This window comes from Pyxicephalus adspersus, chromosome 8 (assembly GCF_032062135.1).
Source record: "Pyxicephalus adspersus chromosome 8, UCB_Pads_2.0, whole genome shotgun sequence".
NCBI classification, from domain to species: Eukaryota; Metazoa; Chordata; class Amphibia; order Anura; family Pyxicephalidae; genus Pyxicephalus; species Pyxicephalus adspersus.
The window spans coordinates 66,818,792-66,842,249 of NC_092865.1; the positions used below are offsets into that span (position 1 = coordinate 66,818,792).

The following is a 23,458-nucleotide window of genomic DNA, read 5'->3' on the forward strand; positions in this document are numbered from 1 at the left end:
GAAATCTGGCTAGGTCAAAAATCTGTAGCCTTTGGTTGAGGAACACCAGAGATGGCATCCAAATCCATGTGTCAATGATTTTGTATTGCCTTCTACTAACAGTTTTAATTTACAAGTGGCTATTTGCAACATTACCTAAAAAAGTGATTGTGGTAGCATCTGGTGAACCTGCCCAGCTTTTTATTTATATATATATATATATATATATATATATATATATATATACACACACATACACATACATATATACACATATACACACACACACACACACACACACACATACACACACATAGCAATGACGTGATTGCATGATTGTTCAGTGTTTACCAAATAATTAGCATTTACCAAACATTTAGCATTCACCAAATAATTAGGATTGTCATCATCTGATGCAGTTGAGCACTTTAACAAATAATTTTTTATTTTTTTATTAATAATAATATAATAATCAGAATTTTCCCTATTTTCCTTTAATAGGACCTAGGCCTGAAAAGTCACGTTAGACTAAAACACATAGGTGAATTTGAATTTTCTATTACACTCAACCTTCTCTATTGATCAGCGCTGAGTGGGGCTCCCCTTTACTATGTATGTAGGTCATGAATCTTTTTATAGGCTAGTTATTGAAAAACTGAAGCGCTTTCCTAATCATTTATTGCTCTCTTGTACTTCACATTAAACCTTTAAATGGATTATCATTTAATCTATCATTAAACATTTCTTTATTTGGAACATTATAACTGATCTTATGAACACCATAAAAAAAACCCAAAGGACTGAGTCAGAATTATAAACTAAAAAAAACTCTATAGCTTAATATAATACAGAGTTTGATGCTTAAAGAAGAACAGAATTCTACTCATTGGTATAAATAAATTCATTGTTTATATAAAAAAAAAGAATTGGAATTCAGCAGAACCCATGTGAAATAAAATCTTTGTGCATAGAATGCGATAGGACTAAAAAAAAGAGAAAACAAAATAGGGCACTTGCTGAGCAGTGTACTACAAAATAAATCAATTCCAGCATACATCATTGGGTAAATCTAGCAAGATTTAGCAAACAGGAGTACATAATTATTTTATAACTTCCCCTTGTGCAATTCGTTTTTTTTTTTTATAAAGAGAACATTTCAGAACGCCATCAATGAAGACTTGTTTTTTAAGCATATTTTAGTCTTCCTATCTTTGCTTTTACTTGGCGAATCACAAATTTTTAAGCATGTAGCCAATGTTATTTTGGGACACATGATTTGCTCTTAGTTGTTTCAGGTTTGTCACTTGAGTCACTCAAAATTGAGTCCTGACAAATATGGCAATATATATATATATATATATATATATATATATATATATATATATATAATAAAGCAGCCCCTGTGGTGCTTTATCTAGAAATAGAGACCGGTGAACTGCCTTACACCACCTATTACATACTCTTTAGGAACCTCTGAGAAAATGGAAGCATATTATCAGGTACGATATAGACACCTAAAGAAGAATTCTCCAACACGAAGTTTCAAACAAAATGTAGGGACCTGTTCTATCCCATATCCAAAGATTAATTTTGTTATATGTTATCTAATTAATGGTTGATTGTGTTTGAGGGTTTGAACATTTTCCCCACTTTTTGGACACATATTGAACTGCACATTTTAGGACTTAAGATTACTTAAAATACCTAAAACATATAATATTTCTGAACATACTAAAACTACTGTACCCAAATTGTCCATCGAGGATGCTTTAAAAGCCTTTATAACTCATCAATTTAGAGTTATCGAATAGCTCTGGCCCTGGAAATATTGGCATTACCAAACATCTTCTATGCATTTGAGGTTAACTTGTGTGAATAAGTTGATACGTCTCTTGCAGGAAAGAAGCAGAGGAGTGTACAACTACTCAGAGTCCTTCATCCGACTGAGAAATCTACAGGTCTGTTCACAAAATTGGCTACTAAAGCTTTCCTTGTACTACAAGCAATGCCCGCTCTTAACTTCTCCCTACCTCTACATGGAAAAAAGTTTCAAATATACAATAGGCTTAGAGGGGAAAGAAGTTATTACATATACATACCATCTTCTTTTCATGTCCTGCTCCTTAAAACAAGATCCCATAGAATTTATAGTATGTTCAGCAGGTGGAGATCAGGAATCAGAGAAGTTTATTTAATATATATTTTAGGTTATTGCACGGGTTGTGGGGCAGTAAATGAGTGAACCTTGGATTTGTGGTGAAGTTTGGTCAATTTACAGCAAGGAAACATAAAAGCCACCAGAAATCTGATGTTTCGGCCTGGAGTGCCACCTTCTGGCTGCAAGGGCTAAAGGAAAAATAAGCATTTGCAACATTAATAAATGCCTGGTGAATGTTAAAAAAATGTGTGCCCTTCCCTTCACATTCCTGATTATAGAAAAGAAAAATCAGTCCCTTAAATTAAGCTTAGAAATCTCTCCGTGGTAATGCAATTACTAAACAACAAATCTAACTCTGGACAAACTTTTTTTTTTCCCGCTCCAAACCAAAAGAAAACCCTTTGGCATTCTGGATTCACACTTTGCTGAAACAATGGTCGAGATGTTGCTTGTGTCATCACAGTTCAAAATATGCCATGCTTGATAAACAAAGTACCCAACTGTTCACACATAAAGGCCTCTTTGTTTGCTTCCCTTATACTTAACCCAAATGAAGAACTTCATCTGCAGATCTCTCCAGCACAAAAGGCAACATTGTCTGCTTTACTTACACCATTTCAAAGGAGGATGAAAAAAAAATCAGCAAAAAACAGCTGTGTTTAGGAAAAAGGCTCAGATTTCAGCTTTTGATGACAACCTACAGTTTTGTGTTTAGACAACTGCCATTACTGGTCAATAAAATACATATGAGCAAAATGCCCTACCCTCTAAACAATTTTGTAAGATAATGTGCCTATTATTTCAATGTTTGATTTACTGCAGTGCATACAATAAGGCAGTTATTAAACATGCATGCTGATATTAAGGTCAATTTACAGTAAACCCTGTCAATTCAGCATTTTGTGTAGTTTATTTAAAGGAGACATCACTAAACATCACACAGGGAACATGCTGATACTGCCAAATACCATAAAAATTAATTTCTCAATATGAATGCTGCTCTAAGCTCCAACATGTCACTTTCAGCAAAGGTGACACATTCTCTGGATACCAGATGCAATGTGGGTGTTTTACATTACTTAAGACTGCATGAAAAGCTGCAAGCATCAGACAGACCTAATGCCAATTTGCTGAGGAGGTGTCATTTTAACTACCGATTTCCTCATTAAATTGTTCAGTTCATAAAAATAGGAGCTGTATTTTTTCTATAAATTATAATATTGAATGTAAAAATTGTATCAAAAAGTTAAACTTTTAAATATTTTGGATCACGCAGAGGATTAATGAAGAAAGGGACAGGCGATGTCCCTTCTGCAATAAGCACTGTTACTTGCCTGACAGCCCCGGGGAACTGTTAAAAATGGTTACCTGAATACCCGGTATTTTCAGCTTCCTCTGAATTTTCCAAGACTGAATGAGTTATATCATCCTGGCTTGGAGAATCAAGATGGATAAGGATGGTATCTAGGGAGAGAAGGAAGAAGGCAGATCCCTGCAACATAGTGTTGTTTCGTTTCATTTTAAAAAACGATAATTCCTATAAAGTTCCATGTTAGTCTACAACTAGAACGGCACTTTACAGGCATCTTTTTATAATAACAAATATAAGTGCAACACAAGCCATTACATAACGTCACTTAAAACTTTCACATTTCAATCTGCAATCTATTGCTAGTTTTCATAGCTGACCTTCCCTCCAAAAAAGCTCTCTCCTGCAACCATGGTAATAGTACTTCTTCGTACAATGTTATTAAAAAAGAATCTTTGCTCTTGTTTTTTGCTCAGAGGTCTCCATGGACATTGCAATTATATAAGTGTAATTGTAAACTTTTTTGCAAGTCAAATACTATTCGTAGAGTACAATTTTAGTTTCAATTTAAATCAACTATATACATTTCGTGTGTATTATGTTTTGCTGATTTGACCGTTGTAGCACTGCTCAAGAGATGTCAAACTTCTACAGAGAGATTGCTGCTTCCCCACAGAGGGTCCTTCTCTAGTAAGGGACAGGCTTTCCTACAGAGGGCCTGCCTGGTTTTTAAAGCAATTAAACTCTAGGACTTTGAAGACCTTTTGTTATATCGCACCTGGAATTAGTGGATTCAAACTGAATGTCTACTAGCGCTCTACAGACCATCAGAACTGAGCAAAAGGGTTGGAAGCCTTACAACATCAGCTGTATCAGTGACTCACACAAGAAGAAGTCATTGTCCAACACAGAAAACAGCTAATTATATGAGAGGAAGCCCCTGCCTGCAAGTGACATACAAATTTTCCTCAGATCTGCAAATCTACAAAAGCTTAACAAGGAAAACACAAGGTTGCTAGGATTTCTAAGGTTTGAGTAAGGCATTTTGGCAATATTATGGTGGAATGAGTTGAGTATTACTGCTTGCTCAGTATTAAATTAGGTAATATCTACTAATTATCAAAATAATCCCCTTTGCTTGACTGACCATCATGCCAAGGTCTTGTGAAAGGCACAGTTGTATGTCTCTATATGGGGGAATACAGGAACATAGTGCTGGGCATATATTATTTGACACACGTGTTTATGGTGATGCCATTTTTATTGTCCTGTTTCCAATACATTGTCTGATACTATACTCTTATTGCCAGCTGCAACTGGCCACAAAATAAAAGAACAAATTGGGGAACTAATAGTGCATTCGGGTATTGAGGTATGTCACTTTAAGATTTCCTCAGTTTTCTGCAATGAGCCCAGACTGTCATGGACCCACCCCATGCTTGTGACTGGATACTAATGGAGAAGCAGGACAGTAATAGCACATTATTCCGTCTTTTATTCTTCTTTAACCTCATATCAACACCCTTTTAGGCAGACTAGACTCTGATTACTTGTCCGGTTGCTTCTTCTCTCTTTCAAGTCAGCTGTGGAGGGACTAAAAGTGTCCGACTTTAGGTACTTGCACCACATGTAAAATATATCCATGTATTAAAAATTACAGAACAATTTATTATGGCTTGTGTAAATAACTGACTATCTAGAGCTCACAATAATCCCCAGAAGCTAGGTCTAATGCAGCTTATTACAGGGTCACCAACATTGTACACTCTCCAAGACTAGGCTTTGTAACTTTCTTCCTCCCCTCGTTGTCTTCCATTCCACAATCATAATAAAAAACACATTAAGGAAGCCTAAGTTGAATTGTTGGCTTGAAGAAACTTTTTAGTACAGAAATAAACTCATACAGTTCTAAAAATACATTTTAGTACAGTATTATTATTATTATTGTTACACAGTATTTGTATAGCGCCGAGATATTACGCAGCACTGTACAAAGTCCATAGTCATGTCACTAACTGTCCCTCAAAGGAGCTCACAATCTAATGTTCCCACCATAGTCATATGTCATTTCTACTTTCTAAGGTCAATTTTGGGGGAAGCCAATTAACTGCATGTTTTTTGGAATGTGGGAGAAAACACGAGGAGAACCTGCAAACTCCATGCAGATAGTTTCCTGGCTAAGATTTGAACCTGGTACCCAGTGCTGCAAAGGCCACAGTCCTAACCATTGAGTAGAGATGCAAAACTTTGCCAAGAACCTACCAATATTTGTGTTCCATTCTACTTTCTGCCCTAATGATTTGTGTCATAGTGTCACCAGGACAGGAAGTGAGCAATCTCCCCAGCAGGCACACAAAAAGCCCTTTCCTATTCTATCCAAAATTTACAACAAAAATGGGCTGGAATTGGGCCAAGGATGTTATGCACAACCCTCTGACTTATTTCAAGCAGAACTCCCCTGACTGTGCTCAGAATCTAATTTCCTTCAAGTCACAATGTTCCAGTCAGTGAAGAAAGCCAGCAGGAACATTGGCAAGCTCTCAATGAGGGAGATAAAAAGCACATCTGGTGACAAAAAGAAACATGTGTAGGGCAAAGCCCATATTGAACATAGTTGTCTTTATCCTAACCTGAAGAACTAGTGACACAATTTCTAATACAAATCATATCTCTTGATATGCAAGAAAAAACTTTGGTTGAAGAGATGTCAAATCTGTATACAAAATGCAACTTCTCTGCTCAGCAAACACTAAGCTCTGACAATTAGTTACATATGCAAGCATGGCTTAATTCCAGTCCAATGCTTGATACAACTTGGGAGAGGAATGGGCCAAAATGAAAGATTCTGAATGTTAAAGATGTCATGCAATGGTGATAGATCTTCACAATTTGAAATAGCAAGGGGAAAGAAGGCATTATTTGTACGTGTGTGCTTCAGTCTATGAGTATATCCCTGCACTACGATTTGCAGATGTTGCCCTACTTTGCTTCTTGAGGAGCTATCCACCAATATGTGGCTAGCCCGAAGCTACCAGCAGGCAGGTGACATGTATCTGTCCTTAATGGCAGCATTAATCAATCCTTGCCCAATAAACCAAAGCAGCACAAGGGCTGTTGTTATCAAGTGCAACTATTCTTTTAAATAAATCTAAACTTAAAAAGAAAAACCATACTTAGCCTTCAAAAAGGTTATTGTAATTCAAAAGTTGCGTTTGCAACTTTTAACAAAATAATCCATGTTGATCCTGTCAGGAAGCTCCTCCTTCATGCATTTTTTTGCATTTTGTAAGGTGACAACTGTTGCCCAACAATGATCCACTGATGTCACTAGCAGGAAGCTGGTCCAGAGCAATAACATGCAACAATCAGTGCAAATATTGCAAATAAAACGACTGGGGGATCTTAGCTAAACTGATGTTCAAAACATTTTTTATTAGTAAAAACAATATTTTATTAAAAGAAAAAAAAAATAGTTTATGATACTCAATGCTTCAGAAAACTCGTCCAGAGATGATTTACATTTACTTTAACTGCAGAAATTAAAGCATAAAATTATACAATGTGCCTTGTAAAACAAATGAAGTTTCTCTAATTTTGTCCCAATCTGCCACATATTTGACATAATGAATACATTATAAATGGAAAACGAATTACTGAAAGACTGTAATTAGGCAAATACTTTTTAGCTTGCTTTGCCAGTATGGTCCAGTCCTCTATAATTTGTCTATATTCTATGGTTTGGCATTGACGCCACATCCAGGGGATTACACAGTCAGACACCATCAATGATCTAGAAAATTTCTCTGTTCTAGCACTGGCTGCACCAGCACTCAATTCAACATGAAATTAAATAGAGAGCTGATCAACAGAAAGGCTGTATTTATTCCTGTGTATTGTAATAATTAGCAGAGAAACAAGTGCTACAGAAATGCATGACATAGCATATACAGATATATAATAATCTTGAATGGCACTGCAATACACCTGGACCAACCAGGCATGTTTTGTGTTTTCTTAATGCACTGAAGTATTGAACTCCAGAGAGTTACCCTATCCCAGCCTGGCCAATCAAAATGGCCAAAGACCTAAACAAAGAAGAGAAGAAGGAAGAAGATGGCAACGTCCACCACAGAACAGGAACAGGTGAGAATGCATGGGGTTTAGTTCCGCTTTAATACTGGTAAAGGAAATGCCACTGATGTGTATTACGTCCTCCAGTTAAACTGAATGTTTGCCTTGATAGAAGACGAACAATATGCGTCACAAATTACAACCTTAGCACGAAGCTACTATCAGTTAAAGTTCTAAACTTGAACGTGAGCTTACACATAGTTATAGTTATGTACCAAAAACCGTATAAAGCCTAGTCATTAGTGACTAAAAAGAAGATGCAAAAAAGAGAAAGGTAAATCTTACTTTCTAATTTATGTTACTGCCAATGGTATTATTTTTACTTAACATAAAAGCAACAAATGACTAGGTAGTCGAATACTATTTAAAAAAAACAAGTACATTACCTTTGGAGAACAGGCTGTACATTTGTCAAATGCGAGGCTGACTGGCAAAACATTGTCAAACCTTGACAAAAATCCCCTAATCTGATAAAAAAAAGATAAAACATATTTTAGGTCAACTGGGTTAATTTTTAAATAATGCTTAAGAATACAAAATATTTAATGCACTACTACCTGTGTAGCAAAGAACTCCAATCAATGTGATTACACAGCGCCCCCATGTGTACAAAAAGCAGAATGCATTTTTGAAAATTTTGGGATGATAAATGATTGTTTTTGCTTAGCAGGCATTTTGATTAAACAGTTGGACAGTGTAACACAATTAGAGTGGATTTTTTAGGTTTGTAAGAATGTAACAGGATTTTTACGAGTTCAGGGGGTTTGGGAAAGTCTAGACTAAAGCTTGTGGGACTGCCTGATCAAATAAAAGGTCTCTACGTCTGTGAAGATAGTATTATAATCTGGGTTTTCTTCAATTGCTCAAGTCTAGGTTCAACAACAAAAAATATGAGATCAGCAAACTACCTAAAAAATCTGTGTTTTCGATTAACGGATTTTTTTATTCCCTGATGGTATGGGCATAATCCTGACAATGCCAAGAATTATTGAGTTAAATTGTGAAAGAGTGACTCAGGTAGCATGAGACATCATTTTTACACATGGACTGGCAACCAGAGTCCAGACTTTAACCTTACTGAGAATCTTTGGCTTTTGCTGCATAAGACCACACAGTAGTCTGACTCGAACATCATCATAGTTCTCCCCAGCGCCGTTGACCCTGGCGTTTCAGATTCCACTTGTGCTGCCACTGCCCACCTCTCTCATCAGCAGCTCTAATCTTCTGAACGGATGATGGTGGGGCTGCTCCTGCTCAGCTATCATCTGTTCAGAAGATTAGAGCTGCTGATGAGAGGTGGGTGGGGGAGCAGTTACCAGTGCTCAGCATTGATGAGAGCATAACACTGGCAGTCCCACCCTTATCTGCTAGGTGTTGTGTTCGATTTAAAAAAAAAAAAAATCAATCCACTCAAGTGGGCTTGTACAATGATGTCCTCGGCAGCACAGTGTGATTGTTGTGTGTGTAAATAGACTGCAAAATTTAACCATCCAGCTGTAAAGAATTTCAAGCTATAGGGGTCAGAAGTTCAAAAACTATTTTAAAATAATTGAACATTGGGGTTGATGTTTCAAATCAAGTGCGCCTAGGGGCCCTAAATTGAAAATGCAAATTGGGGACACAGAGGGCCACTTACATAGCAAGGAGAATCGGGGTTTTGAATTCACAAACCCAATGTACAATTTACATTAAAAAAGTTTTTACATTTGTGATCCCCATATCTTGAAATTCCTTAATGCTGGGGTAGCACTGGTAGTGAGGGTGCATTTGCTGCTTCCTCGCTCCAGGAACTACTGCTGCTTGAAAAATTGCTAGGCCTGAAAAAGTCTAGCAGCTACCTCCTGTTATTAATCGCAGGTGACCAGCAGTTGTCAGTAGTCACTTGGGAGAGGTAAATGGCCCAGTTTACAATGGTGTATTGTAACTAGTACTTTAGGTGCTGATAAAATGTCAGTTTGTTTTTTTTTATTGATATTATTTACTGTCAAGTCAGAGCTGTTGGCTTAGTGGACCATATCTCTTGTCACTATGAAACCACTACGCTATAATTCTTATGTTTTGCCATGGTGCGCTACATATGCTTTCTAAAACAGAATTGAACTCATCAGTAAAGTAGCATTTTCTTACACATAATAAAAACTCCTCACCTGGTGTGGAACTAAACCTAAAGAAGTTGGAGGTTCATTCATTCTATCGTCACTGCTACTTGCTACAGCATACCCTCTGCAATAAAAGAATATAAGGATATATTACCTTTGTTTATTCTTTCTTAAAATATTTCAACAGAAGAGATTAAAAACACAAAATAGACATTCAATACCAATACCTAAAGAGTGACCTCCTGACAGCGAGCTTGCAGTAAGTGGACTTGCCTCTGCAATAAAAGAAAATAAGGATATATTAACTTTGTTTATTCTTTCTTAAAATATTTCAACAGAAGAGATTAAAAACACAAAATAGACATTCAATACCAATACCTAAAGAGTGACCTCCTGACAGCGAGCTTGCAGTAAGTGGACTTGAACCGTAAAGACTGTTAAAAGTAACGAATGCTAATCAAATCCATCACAACATCAAAAACTAAAGTGTCACATATTGTAAAAGAATCTCAGATGCACCTTAAATGTACCTCAAAGACATATACTGTATATAAATGTACTGTTTATCAAGTTTTAATTATTAACATACAGTTGTGCTTTTAAATATACACACCCTGGCAGAATTTGTGAAGTATCAGCCACTGTGTAAAAAATACGCAGAAAATTTTGCTGTACTTTTACCAATCAATTTAATTATCACTTAATCATAATAATATAAGTGTGTGGGGGCCTCATCAAACCTTTACAAGTTGACACACATAGGTTCCAGTTAAGGGTAGGTAAAATGGAACTAAATTCCCACTTTGAAAATTGAAGATTAGGCAGGTGTTTATTGCAGGAAAGGATAGGCAATGTCCCTTCTGCAATAACTAGTCTTACCTGTCTGATTACCACCTAGGTGTCAAATGTTGTTTGTTTGTTGCCAGGGATACCCACCAATCCCAGCTTCGCTCGCTGGTGCAGTGATTACATGAACTTCCACATTCTTAGGCCTGTCATATTAAATTCAACTGCAAGAATTCAGAGATGTCGTGTGCTGTCCCAAAATGTCTAAGTAGTCCTTTCAGCATAGAGGAAGAGTTTGAGTAGTTTAGCAAAAAACAAGTGGGCAGGGATGAAACCACTCAGTCCACAAAAAAGAGCCCTTTCACTGGCAGTCAATAGAGAAATGCCCCCTTGCATTAGTCAGTGTAGAGCTCTTTTTACACTAGTCAATACAAGGGTTTTTTTTGTTAGAGCGTTGTTCAATAGTAAGTTAGTTTGTACAACAGAAACCCTCCTTTACTTTAAATCTTAGTATAGTTCCCACTACACCGGCGGTCTGCAAATGCTCACTGCTGAAGAAATGCCTTATAAATCCTTTGGAAAAATGTAGGCTTCCTTGGCTGTTTTAAGAAAAATATATAATGACCTACCCTTCAGGATGCTGCAAGACAGACACCATGAGCTCCACCGCCAATGCTCCAGCAATCATAGATAACCCTGGTCGGCTGACTGTGCACTGCTGGTCAAGGGTTCGATCCCTAGTGGACTACAACAAAATAGAGAAAACAGAAATTACTGTCCAATTATATTATTAAAATGATTTACATATGAATAATCTATAATTGATAATTGATAAGCATTTTAGATAACTTGTAGACAAACCTGAAGGACAACAAAAAGCATGAAATAGACACAGATTTGCTGTATATCCTGCGGCCCTGTCCAACACTGTCTTAATGCCATTTAAAAACACATGAAGTCCAACAGTTATGCCAAATTTGCATCTTTCTTTCCCCTTATGCTCGGAAAGCTCCAATCCAATGCTGGAGCACAATGTTTTATTTTAATTAAGCTGTATGTACAAAGTTAAACACAAAAGGATGCTTATAAGACAGGGAAGAGATCTGCAAGGAAGCTCTTGCACATCACTACAGATGTGAATTCAACTTTAAACAAATGATCAGCTGTTATCTCATTGGATGAGCACACAGGATTTCTGAATACAAAAAGAAGGTGCTGGCAGAGGAAATAGCTTCAGTAAAAGTGTTACCAATGGCTGCGGTGCTTTGAGCTAAGTGTAGGGTTGTCATTACTAGAGCAGAGCAAACCCAAAAACAAGTTGATGATGATGTGCTAGTATACCATAAACACCTGCACACTATTAAAAGTCTTACAGCCTGGAAATTAGTTGGGCTCCATCCTACATAATGCAGCTTTTAATATAAACTGTAAGAGGTGTCAGTTCAAATGTGCAAGACTGAAGGTATAACTGGAGTTTAGTATCAACACCGCACAATGTTCCCCAGCAGCATGAAAAAGGCTTCGCTAGGAAATCACATTCAGATGCTCCCAGCTATTTTATGAATGGGAATAGTGGAGGCAAAAACCGCCTCATAGACATTAACTGCAGACTTAATTGTACCATTGCACTCACTTTAAAGCGACCGTTTCACTAATACGCGGCGCGTATTCCGGCATGGACGCCTGGGGAGATATCGGGCGAACATGTCCATGCTTAGGACCAACTTTCTGTGCTCATGTAAATTGTTGTGGTGCATTACCCAAAGAATGTTAGGATGCATTTGCTTGTGCACAACAATGTACTGTGTAAAGTAAGCCCGTTTATTTGAATGCCAACACTCTGAACATTGGACCTGAATTTTTTTTTTTATTGATGGGGTACAGCATGTGAATTTACTGTAAATTGTGTTGCATTGGTGTAGCAGGAATGGTAAGGCTTTCTGATGCTACCACTAAAGAGCCACATAGCAGTTCATCTTTTTTTACAAGTTAAACGTAAAAACATTGAATGCTGGAAACATGTGTTGTGGATGTACAGGTGGATTTGTGTTAACTGTCTATTCTGTGCCCTGGTGATCATATTGTGTTCTCCTTTCCATACTTGTTGGGGTCGGAATGACCTGATAAGAAGCAAGTTGTGGCTGTTATGGCCCAACATGTCATAAGAAAGAAAGCAGCTGGTAATATGCAAAATATATTCTCATACTAACAATTGCAAGTTTTTTACGCATTAAAATATAACAAGGAGGTGTTGCCAAAATGAGCCAGCAATGGCCAAACTAAATGGCACAATGCACCACGGTATATGGTTTACAAGTTTAAAGCAAGTAACCAAAACTTAATTTAACTGGGTGCTTAAAATCTTTATTGGACGCACACGTTACAAGGTGACACACAGGAGACAAATCTCTTTTACCCTATGATAACAACTGACAGAACAAGGACCTTCATGGCAGGATCACCAGGTATTATCTACTACCATGTTACAGATTATAAGAAATGTTAACAATTGTAAAGATCTACTTTAAATAATTGGTCTTTTAGACCAACTTAACCAAGGTTTGAGACACATTAGCTTCTGAAGTCTCTTTTTTTCTCTACTGAGCCCAATGCAGCCATCTCTTCGCAATGCAGTTCTGCACTCTGGCGTTCTTTAGCATCGATCTTCACCTGTAAGATCATTGGGGCCACAAGGAAGTTCTTCCAGTGGTTCTTCCAGTGGTAAATTCATTAAGCAGTTTATTAATTTGTTTGTTTTTGCACAGATAAGCTCCAACTGACACTGCTTCATCGTCTGGATATCCTGCACACACTGGGGTCTTTATTTTCATCTGGTACAATGGGGATTGTCTTTTTTCTGTGTTTCTTCTGAGATGGGGTCTTTGGCATCAGTTCTGGCTTAGCAGTGAAGTCGCTGCTGAACATCTTCCTGGCTGCCTCTTCTATCTCTGTTAGCCATACTATGTGCGTGCAATCCAGGTGCCGTACAAAATCTTCTGTTTTGCGGGTACATACTTGCAGATGAGCGCGTATGCGAGTCAATAGAGCAGACACATAATTTTGTATTTTCAGTTGTCACCTTTGCAACTACCTTCTCATGCTACAATATGTATGTGGGCTTCACAAGACCCATGTGATCCTACGCTGATAAACAAAATACCTTACATATGCCTCACAGGCTCAGATTTTGGGCTATTAAAAGTGAATGTCGAAGTGAATGATAGCCAGTACAATCACAACGGATAAATCAAGTTTTGGTAATTAATGAAGAGATGAGTCACCGCTTTGTTTTAATATTTTCTAAAAACTCTATTAGAAAGATTTCAGTGCTTATGTTTATAGATCTAGAAGCTAGCAGTTATTAAGGGTTCCCAAAATTCCTCATTTCAAATCAACAGTGGACAAATAGATAAGAACAGGACAAAGACCCATTCAAATCTGTCTACCATTTAAATGGCACCCAACTCATCTTAATTAGCCTAATTCATTAAAGCTGTCCAAGGCTGGAGAGGATACACTTTCATCACTGAACCTGGGTGACCCAGCAAACTTGGAATGGATCTGGTCCAGGATTGAAATTATTTGCTAACAAATAGCAAATTACTTAAAAAATCCATTCCAGGTTTCTTGGTTTACTGATGAAAGTGTATCCCGTCTAGCCTTGGATAGCTTTAATAAATCAGACCCTTTTTCAGTTTTTGTGTATTGGCATCCCAGTCATTTAAAGGACTGCCTTAACCCAAAGCACATTAACATGGTATATAATGTGTGCTAATGCACATCAGTGAACAGAAAAACCCAAGACAGAGCTCATAGTAAGAGTATCCAGGATACATTTGAAACCAGGGGGTTACTCCACCTATCATTCCCCACCTAAAACTTCTTGACCACCACACTGTAAACAGAAGTTTAACAAGACAAATAAAAACAGTGATGTAAATGTAATACTTACATCCCCTGGAGCCACCACATCATTACAGAAATAGCAGCCTAGTTTGTATCCGGGGATGTTGGAGAACAGAGAAGACCCCAGGAAATCAGCAGAGCCAGAAAGATCAGAGTGTGAATCACCAGCTTCCTCCTGTGTCCCTGTCTTCCGGCCATGTCTCATCACCACAAAGGTGTCAAAACCCAGAGCTGCGTTGATGACTAACTGTGGAGTCAGAATGGAAATAACAAGCTTAGAAATGTCAGCAATCGTAGCTCAGATCACAACAATAACAACAGCCCACCTTTTTACTGAGATAATAGGGAAATCATGATAAACCAGGTTGCAGTTAAATGTTATGAACAAAATCTATTTTGCGTTCAATACCATCACGCCAATAAACAGAGACAAACGATTTCAGACCTAATGCTCTTATTAAACCGTACCTAAAACCCCAAAACAAAAATGCAACATTTGATCCCTTTCACTCTGGTAACTGTACCATTGAATGTATTTTGCATATCTGTTTATTAAATTTTTTTCCATAAATTGTTTGAGCTGATGACTTCCTGTGCTTTATTACTATGCTGACTTTTATCACCTAAATTGTTCTTAGTAATGTCTGAGGGCTGCAGGACCACACTCCACTAATATACTAATATAATATATAGACTCCACACTCCACTAATATATAGAAAAAGAGAGGAGAGGGGAATCATGTCCTTGTCTTGCTTCTGTTGTCCTGTTACTGAATAGTGTGCTGTTGTACTATCCAAAACCTGTCTATGATAAGACCTGAGGAACAGCCTGCAAAAAAATCCTGACCTGTTTTGTACAACTGCCAGAGAACATAAATGGGGATTTTCCCCTCATTTTTTGTGGGAACATTTTCTCTCACTTCCTGTTGTTGTCTGACACATGTATAAGAGAAAGGAAGTAAGCAGAAACTTTCCATTAAAAATGGCAGATGTTCTAACCCTTCCCCACTATATCCAAGTCTCAAATAGGTCACAGGTCACATCTATGAAGAGGGAAGCTTAGCTTTTGGTTGTGACCCATTCATCAGAGATTCTAAGGAACCGGTTGGGCATTGGGGCATTCTAGCCTTATTTTTAGAGAAACACAAATAGCATATGAACAGTAAGCACAATTCATTGTTTTTAAAAACATTACATTGGAAATTGCCTTTTAAGAATAGTTTACTGTTCTTGGGTTTCTCAATAGAATCCACTTAAACTAAACTAGACTTTTTTATTATAGTTTTCCTTAATTCGTAGATAGACAGAAAAGTCTCACAGTGTGCAGGGAATCAGACTATGCAATATCAGTAAGGCAGAGAAACCTACACAACGGTACAAGTCTGAAGGTAAGGTTGGCTTGGAACAAACCTTAACTACCTTGCTGTTCAGTCTTTTCTTTATTGTATTCCATATACAAAAGAGTAGATGCCTATCAGAGAATAAGGTTAGCATTCTCGTTTTTAATGATTTCTGATGCAATTCTGATTCTAACAGGCACTGCCACTGTCCAATACCACTAAGCCAGTAGCTGTCATGGCATAGAGGTGACAGATATAATATTCAGTATATTTACTAAAACAAAAAAAAACAGAAAAATACTGTTGGAGTCCAACAGCTGGAAAAACTAATAGGCATTAGGATTTGGGTTGGGAACCTTGGCACTAAACAATACCTACATGTGTAAAATGAAAATATGTTCGTTCTCCGCTAACTCCAAACATTAATAATTTATATGCAGAAACAAAGTTTTTTAATCATTTTCAACCATTCATTGAAGAGAATATTAAAAATAATATTCACATCAGGCTAATCACATTCAGACTCAAATATAAAGCAAGTTATTTTTTTAAATAATAAAAAGTTACAGCATGCACAGTGCTCTGTGTTTTAAAACACAATGGAAATGACACAGATCTTCTCACTTGTAAAAAAAAATACACTAGAAGGACTTGGCATTAAATATTTTCTAGAATAAACGTTCCATAGCTTTCCAATAGAAAAGAAAATGAGTCAGCGATCTCTTCCCATAAAATGAGCAGAGTCACCACTGTGCATATAGTGTTACCTAAAGTTACTTTTACTACTAATTGGATGACTATTGTTTCCTACAAAATCCCCTTCGTCATTTATGTGACAAATCAGGAGGAATGGAAAGTTAGATGGGATTAACTAAGATTAAAGCATAAGAAGTAAGAACTGCATGGTTTGTAATTTAAATATTTCCTACTGTCAACCAATTAAATTTTGAAGGTGTAAGGTGCTGCTTTCTAATCAATGTATCTGGAAGTTTTTTCCTCAGATTATGTTAGTGTACGGTCAGTAGATTTTTTGTTATGAGGAAGGAAATTGCAGTTTTAGATCTACAAGTTGTAGATGTATGAAGTAAATGTGGAAAATTCCACTATTAACATAAAAAAAAGTGACTGGATATTTTTACAAATTAATGGTAAACAACTACACACTAGACACTAACACAATCATTGGATTTATTTGTGTACCAACCTTAGGCTATGTACACATGTGCAATAATTGTCATTGGAAAGGATCTTTCACGATCCTTTCCAACAACTAGCGACTGCACGATGCATGAACGACTGCTGTATATACAACCCCGTTCTGCTCTATGGAGAGGGGAGAACGACGGGCTGCGCTCTCTCCTCTTAACTTGCATTAGAATCGTTCGTCGTCCATCATCCGTGGATCTGCCAGGACGGCCATTTGGACGATGGACCATGAGAGCTGTACACACGCAAAATTCTCGTCCGGCATCAGCCCTGAGCCGAATATTGGACGAGAACTATTGCACGTGTGTACCCAGCCTTATTTTCTATATGATTCACATGATGCAACCCTAAATTGGTTCTTTTTTTCCTTAAATTTACCCTTTGTCTCTAAAATGGCGTATTGTTACTAAAATCACTAGGTTGCCCAGGCGTTATGTGAGGAGGGATTGCAGAAGTGTCAATTTCATTTTTGAGCTGCAAAACTACAATTGCCATCATGCAATGAGAATTATGCAATGAGAATCTTTAAGGGCCCTAAACTCATTCTATTTACATAAAAGGGTAGAAAACAGCGATCAAGACTGAATAGGAGCGCAGAGCATCCCGGGATTCCTAGGTTACATATCCTGGGAGGCTCTGGCTGCCCCTTCTGCACATGCCCGCAGACAAGGGGCATTTTTTCCACCAAAGGGAAAGAGATGTCATTCTAACGCATTGGCAGTGAGATTGGCTCTCTTTTTTTTCCCCTCACAGCAGAAGACGGAAGAGGACACCGAAGATGGCAGTGCCCGGCGCTCCCTCCGTGCCTGTACGAAGAGGAATTCTAGTATGACGAAGAACCAGATCGAGGGAAGGAGCAGCGCCATTGAAGGATCTGCAGGAATAAAGGTGTGTTTTTTTTTTATTTTAGGTTTTGTTGCACTTGAAAAATATTGTAAGCAAAGTTGTGGGTGGATGTGGGGTTTTCAATTATTACTGTGCTGCGTATTTCAACAGTGAGTGAGACAGGTCATATAATAATGAATGCACTATTGTTTAATAAAGCAACAAAGATTTTTTTAAAAGTTAGGAATAAGGAAAAGTAAGAGTTAATCTTCAAAGTAAATGTGAATCCAAAAGTTTTTTCTTTGGGTAATTATGTAAAAAGGTGTCAGGCTATTATACTTCATCATGTCCATCATATTTTCCAGCAATGGATTTAGACAACAATGATGTGTTTAGATATTATGATGTAACTTTAAAACAAAAGTGTGGAGGACGATATAACCATGTTACAGTTGGTATTACTATGTAATAAGTTAGAAAACACAAAAACACAATAGTTTTATATTTTTTTAGAAACTTCACAATAAACTAGACTCTTTATTATTTAAAAAATGTGTACACAGTAGGCCTGACTTATTAAAGCTCCCAAAGACTGAAGACAGACTATCACAAGAGAATCTGGGTGATCCTGCAAACCTGGAATGGATTTCTTAAAATTTATTTGCTATTAGATGGCAGGTGCTTTAGGTCCTGGAGCAGATCTATCCCAGATTTGCTGGATCGCCTCGGTTCACCCATGATAGCCTATCTTCTCCTGTCTTGGAGAACTTTGATGAAATAGGCCTATTGTGTTTTAGCCCACAGCAACTCTTAATAATGCACTCTAGCAATTCTGTGCTGCCCCAACTACCACAAAATCTGTTTTTAGCAGGGGACTGTCAAAACACAGTGAAATGTTCTATTTAAAAAGAGAAGCTAAGAATTGATCTTTCACTAAAGGTTTTTTTTACCTTCTTCTTGCTTGCTGCAATGACTGTGGGCAGCCAACGACTCTCCCGGGTGTCCATTAGTAGAAATACAACATCATGTTCAGCAATGAGGGCCTCCAGCTTCTCTACATCTTTACAGGCCTGATTCATCGTCTCATCTGAGAAGTTCACAGGGTGACCAGGCATTGGTATACTTAAATTAAATCCCTGAGTGGTCTGATAAGGAATAGAAAAACACCAGTTACATCAGAAATCTGCAAAATCATAAGCACCTTAAAAAAATGTTCCTATAACATTAACAAGACTGCACAAAACAAAAATGTAAAGCACACAAAAATAAAAACAAAATCATACAGCACAATACTCACAACAAAGGGATGGCACAATCCTTGGGACTTTGGGAATATCATAATAAAGAAAGAGTATATTGTATCTTTCGAATGTACATGTTTTAGGCAGATGCTAGGGCTAAATCACATGACATTGTTTCAGATCTTTGTAAGATCTCTGTACTTTCATTACAAGGCCTGGACATCTGCTAAGGCCATTTTGAGGGGTTCAAATACGTCCACTGAATGTTTTTATATCGCAAAGAATACAACAGATGAAGACACAAAATTTCTCTTCATTGGCTTCCATTTCACCTTAGAATCAAGTTCAAGCTCCTGTGCTTTGCATTCAAATCCCTCCACAGTTCTTGTCCCACTTACATTTCTGACCTGGTAGAAAAAAAATACTCCCGCAGCCGGTCTCTCCGCTCCTCCAATGACCTACTACTGACTTCCTCACTCATAACCTCATCACACGCACGGAGACAAGACTTTTCTAGAGCTGCCCCGACTCCCTGGAATGGTCTTCCTTGTCCTAGTCGGCTTGCTCCTACTTTCTGCTCATTTAAAAGAGCCCTCAAAACCCATCTTTTCAAACTTACCTATCCATCTTCTTCTGCCTTTTGAAACCCTCAATACTTCCCACCACTACGTATCTCCTTTCCTATTGTGTGCTACTTCCTCAACCTTTTAGATTGTAAGCACTTCAGGGCAGGGTCCTCTCCTCCTCCTGTGTCACTGTCTGTATCTGTCATTTGCAACCCTGTTTAATGTACAGCGCTGCGTAATGTGTTGGCACTATATATACCCTGTTTATTATTATTATTATTATTATTATTAAGCTCCCAAACATTTTGAAATAAAGTACATATGGGAGATATACAGTATCTCTCTTAATACATACCTAGTCTTCCTTTCAACTTATTAAACATGTTTTTTGTTTTTTTAAGGAATTAGGACACAAAGGATTCTCACTTTCCTGATCCATAATGGTCCAATAAGGAACAAAAGTCAATGCTCTGACTCATTCACATGCCCTTAGAGCAGAACTAAAGTGCCACTTCTAGTAAAACATGGTCAGGTATCTAGCAAAAAGCGGAGCTGTAAATGCGTAGCGTCAGTTTTGGTTGCCCGGCAATTCCATAAAGGAGACAATGGTTACTGATCGTATATTGATAAGAATATTGACATCAAGCTAATCATTTTTAAATTGACCTAAAAATACACTGACAATACAACATGTTCCAATTTATAAACTGTTTTACTAAGCCCACATAACATAACAAAAACCCTGACAGTCTGCCCTAGAAAGGAACACAAACTCCCATCCACTTTGGTGAAGAATGTATTAAACACTGCTGCTGCCTAGGAAGTCAGCCTGATGTCAGTGTCTCTCTGCATTTTTAACGTAAGGGAACCCCTTTGAAATGACTTACAGGTATTCAGGAAAATCTGGCTATAATTACTATATCCACAGCTCACAGTATAATAATGTGGTGGTTAATGGGAAGAATGTCGCCCTTACAGATATCCAAAATGATCATTGGTGTCACTTAAAGAAAGTCACAAATTGCTCATTGCCCAAGGAACTCCTAGCATCCTCTGGAGGAACCCAGGTTGAGCTGCACTGCATTATGTCCTTGGCGGTGAATAGCTTATGTTTACTAAAAGTTTATCAACATTTTGCAGTATGCTTTGATTGCAGATCATTTATTAATATTATTAATAAACATGATTTATATAGCGCCATCATATTATGCAGCGCTGTACATTAAATAGGGGTTGCAAATGACAGGCGAATACAGACAGTGACACAGGAGGAGAGGACCCTGCCCAGAAGAGCTTACAATCTAAGAGGTGGGGAAAGCAGCACACAATAGAATGGGAGATATGTAGTGGTGGGAAGTAGTGAGGATTTCAAAAGACAGAAGATGGGTAGGCAAGTTTGAAAAAAAAAAAGGGGGGGGTTTTGAGTGCTCTTTTAAATGTACAGAAAGTAGGAGCAAGTTGAATAGGATGAGGAAGACCATTCCAGAGAGTTGTGGCAGCCCTAGAAAAGTCTTGAAGCCGTGTGTGTGATGAGGTTGAAAGAGGAAGTCATTAGTAGGTCATTAGAGGAGCGAAGAGAGAGGAGTATTTTTTTATCAGATCAGAAAGGTAAGTGGGACAAGAACTGTGGGCGGATTTGAAGCCAAAGCAAAGGAGATGATTTTGATTCCCAGGTGAAATGGAAGCCAATGAAAATAATTGCAAAGAGATGCAGCAGAAGAGGAGCGGTGGGAAGGATGGATGAGTCTGGCTGCAGCATTCAAAATAGATTTTAGAGGAGAGAGTCGGGTTAGTGGAATACCAGAGAGGAGGATGTTACTGTAGTCAAGACGAGAGATGATAAGACCGTTTACAAGGAGTTTGGTGGTCTCTGGGGACAGGTAGGTGCGGATTTTGGAGATGTTGTGCAGGTGAAAGTGACAGGACCTGGAAATGTTCTGAATATGGGGGGTAAATGAGAGGGACAGATAAATTTGGGTGTCATCAGCATACAGATGGTACTGTAAGCCAAAGGAGGATATGAGACTACCGAGAGAGGAGGTGTACAAAGAAAAGAGAACTGGTCATTAAACCATTGATTGTTTTTATGTTATTACCTGTTAAGTTTAGGTTTGTTCAGATGATAAAAATAAACATAAATAAAATGGGGTCATAACATCCATGTAAACTTGAAGCAAACATTAAATGCAAGCTTAGCAGCTGAGAGAATGCTGCTGCTTCCTCTGCTTAAGCTACCTTACACCAAGAGACAAGCAGAATAATTTTGGACTGTATTTTGCAACATATATTTACTACTCCGAGATTCCAGTCTTATATTAACACCTATATTTTAAAGATCCATCTTTTACTTAGAAGTTCCCATAATCTCTACCTAAACATTTGGGTCTTTTACCATGATGTCTCTTTTTCCCCTGAAGAAGCCCATTTATGAAATGATCGAGATCATCTCTGTTAATGAACAATACATATCTTTTTTATTTCCATTTGGGAGTTTTTCTGCAATAACTTAAATATGCTAACAACGTAATCCATGTACTTATCATTAAATGACAGTAAATCTATGATAGTACTTTACTAAATAAATTATTTGTACTTCTAGTATACCTATATTGCTTATAAAGGACCACAGGGATGGGTCCTGAATGGGAGATATGTTTCTCCAGTATATAGCGCATAAACTCTTTAAAACTAGAATGTATGCTGGGAAAAGAGTCCAGAAATAGTAGAGAGCAACTCTGCTAGAGCTGCCATTGTTAGTTTATTCCAGGGCTCTGGATTTTGGAATAGGAAGAAGATACTGGGGGAGCCTTCCCATTCCATCCCGGGTACACTATTGGGTTTGGCTACAGCAGACTGGGGATCTGCTATATAAGTAGCACGGATGTGCTCTCAAGCACGAGAAGTAAGCTGCAAACAAGCTTGTATGGAAACTGTATTGCTTTTGTATGAAAAAGGTTTGATTTACTCTATGGACTGTGGAATCCTTGCTAAATATTTTACTATAAAGGACTCAGAGGACTCTGCACTCTCCATGCCAGCTGATGTAAGATGCCAAAATGCTTTTGTTTAATTCATTTTCTAAAGGGAGCTATATTGTTTTTTTTTAACAATATAAAGAAACTTGAACAGTATACAAACTACTCAACTCTGTGTGTTTGCTGCAAGGGATAATTTGCCTCCATATTACATGCTGCAAAGCCCGACTTTTGTGATACTCAACAACAATAAATCTCTCCCTCTGAATTTAGAGAATGATTTGCGTGGCTTCAGGGCTTTTAGGGCAAAATTTAGAAATTTATTTTTCCACAATACCTACAGAGGACACTAAGTGGTTACTGTTAAGAAACGGGACAGGCCAGTGCTTAACCCAGAATTTTTCTTAAGCCGGGTTGGAAAAATTTGTAGGCGGGTGGCAGCCCCTGTATTGTGACCCAACTGATCAGTAACCCACCCAAAAACAGTTGGGTGGCTGCTAAAAAGTACTGGGTGGTGTGCCCGGCTAAAAGGGTCTGGGGTGAGTACTGCAGCCCATGTCTAAATTTCTAGTAATGCATTTAGTTAAACATTTGGCACAATGCGGGAATTCAAGGTCACAGAAAAGAAAATCACATGAATCCCCTAGTGGAATGGAGTTCACACAACAGTCATATGACAGCATAACTGGTCACATCTGCTGCTCTGAATCATTCACCCACACCGCAATATGGTATTATAATCTTTTTTTTAATAAAAGCAACCGAAAAAGAAAGATTCTGACAAAAAAATACAGATTGTGCCCACAGAACTGCATGAAGTGAGTAAATCCTTTCTGAAAAGAAATATGTTTGACAATACCGATCTCTCTTTATTATGATTTGTTAATTTTGCTAGCATGACATTATAAAACAATAGAAGATGCATGAAAAGTGTGTC

The 23,458-nt window shown here is 37.7% G+C and overlaps 1 protein-coding gene across 1 annotated transcript in view; it reads right to left on the reverse strand.

Annotated features, from left to right (window-relative positions):
* Nucleotides 1–23,458, reverse strand: part of ATG7 (autophagy related 7) — a gene marked incomplete in the record, with an annotated part of 195,049 nt that overhangs the window by 113,350 nt on the left and 58,241 nt on the right. The window contains 5 exon segments of the mRNA XM_072421005.1: nucleotides 7,964–8,044; nucleotides 9,725–9,800; nucleotides 11,092–11,207; nucleotides 14,415–14,615; nucleotides 18,690–18,884. Of these exon segments, the coding sequence (XP_072277106.1) occupies nucleotides 7,964–8,044; nucleotides 9,725–9,800; nucleotides 11,092–11,207; nucleotides 14,415–14,615; nucleotides 18,690–18,884 (669 nt within the window).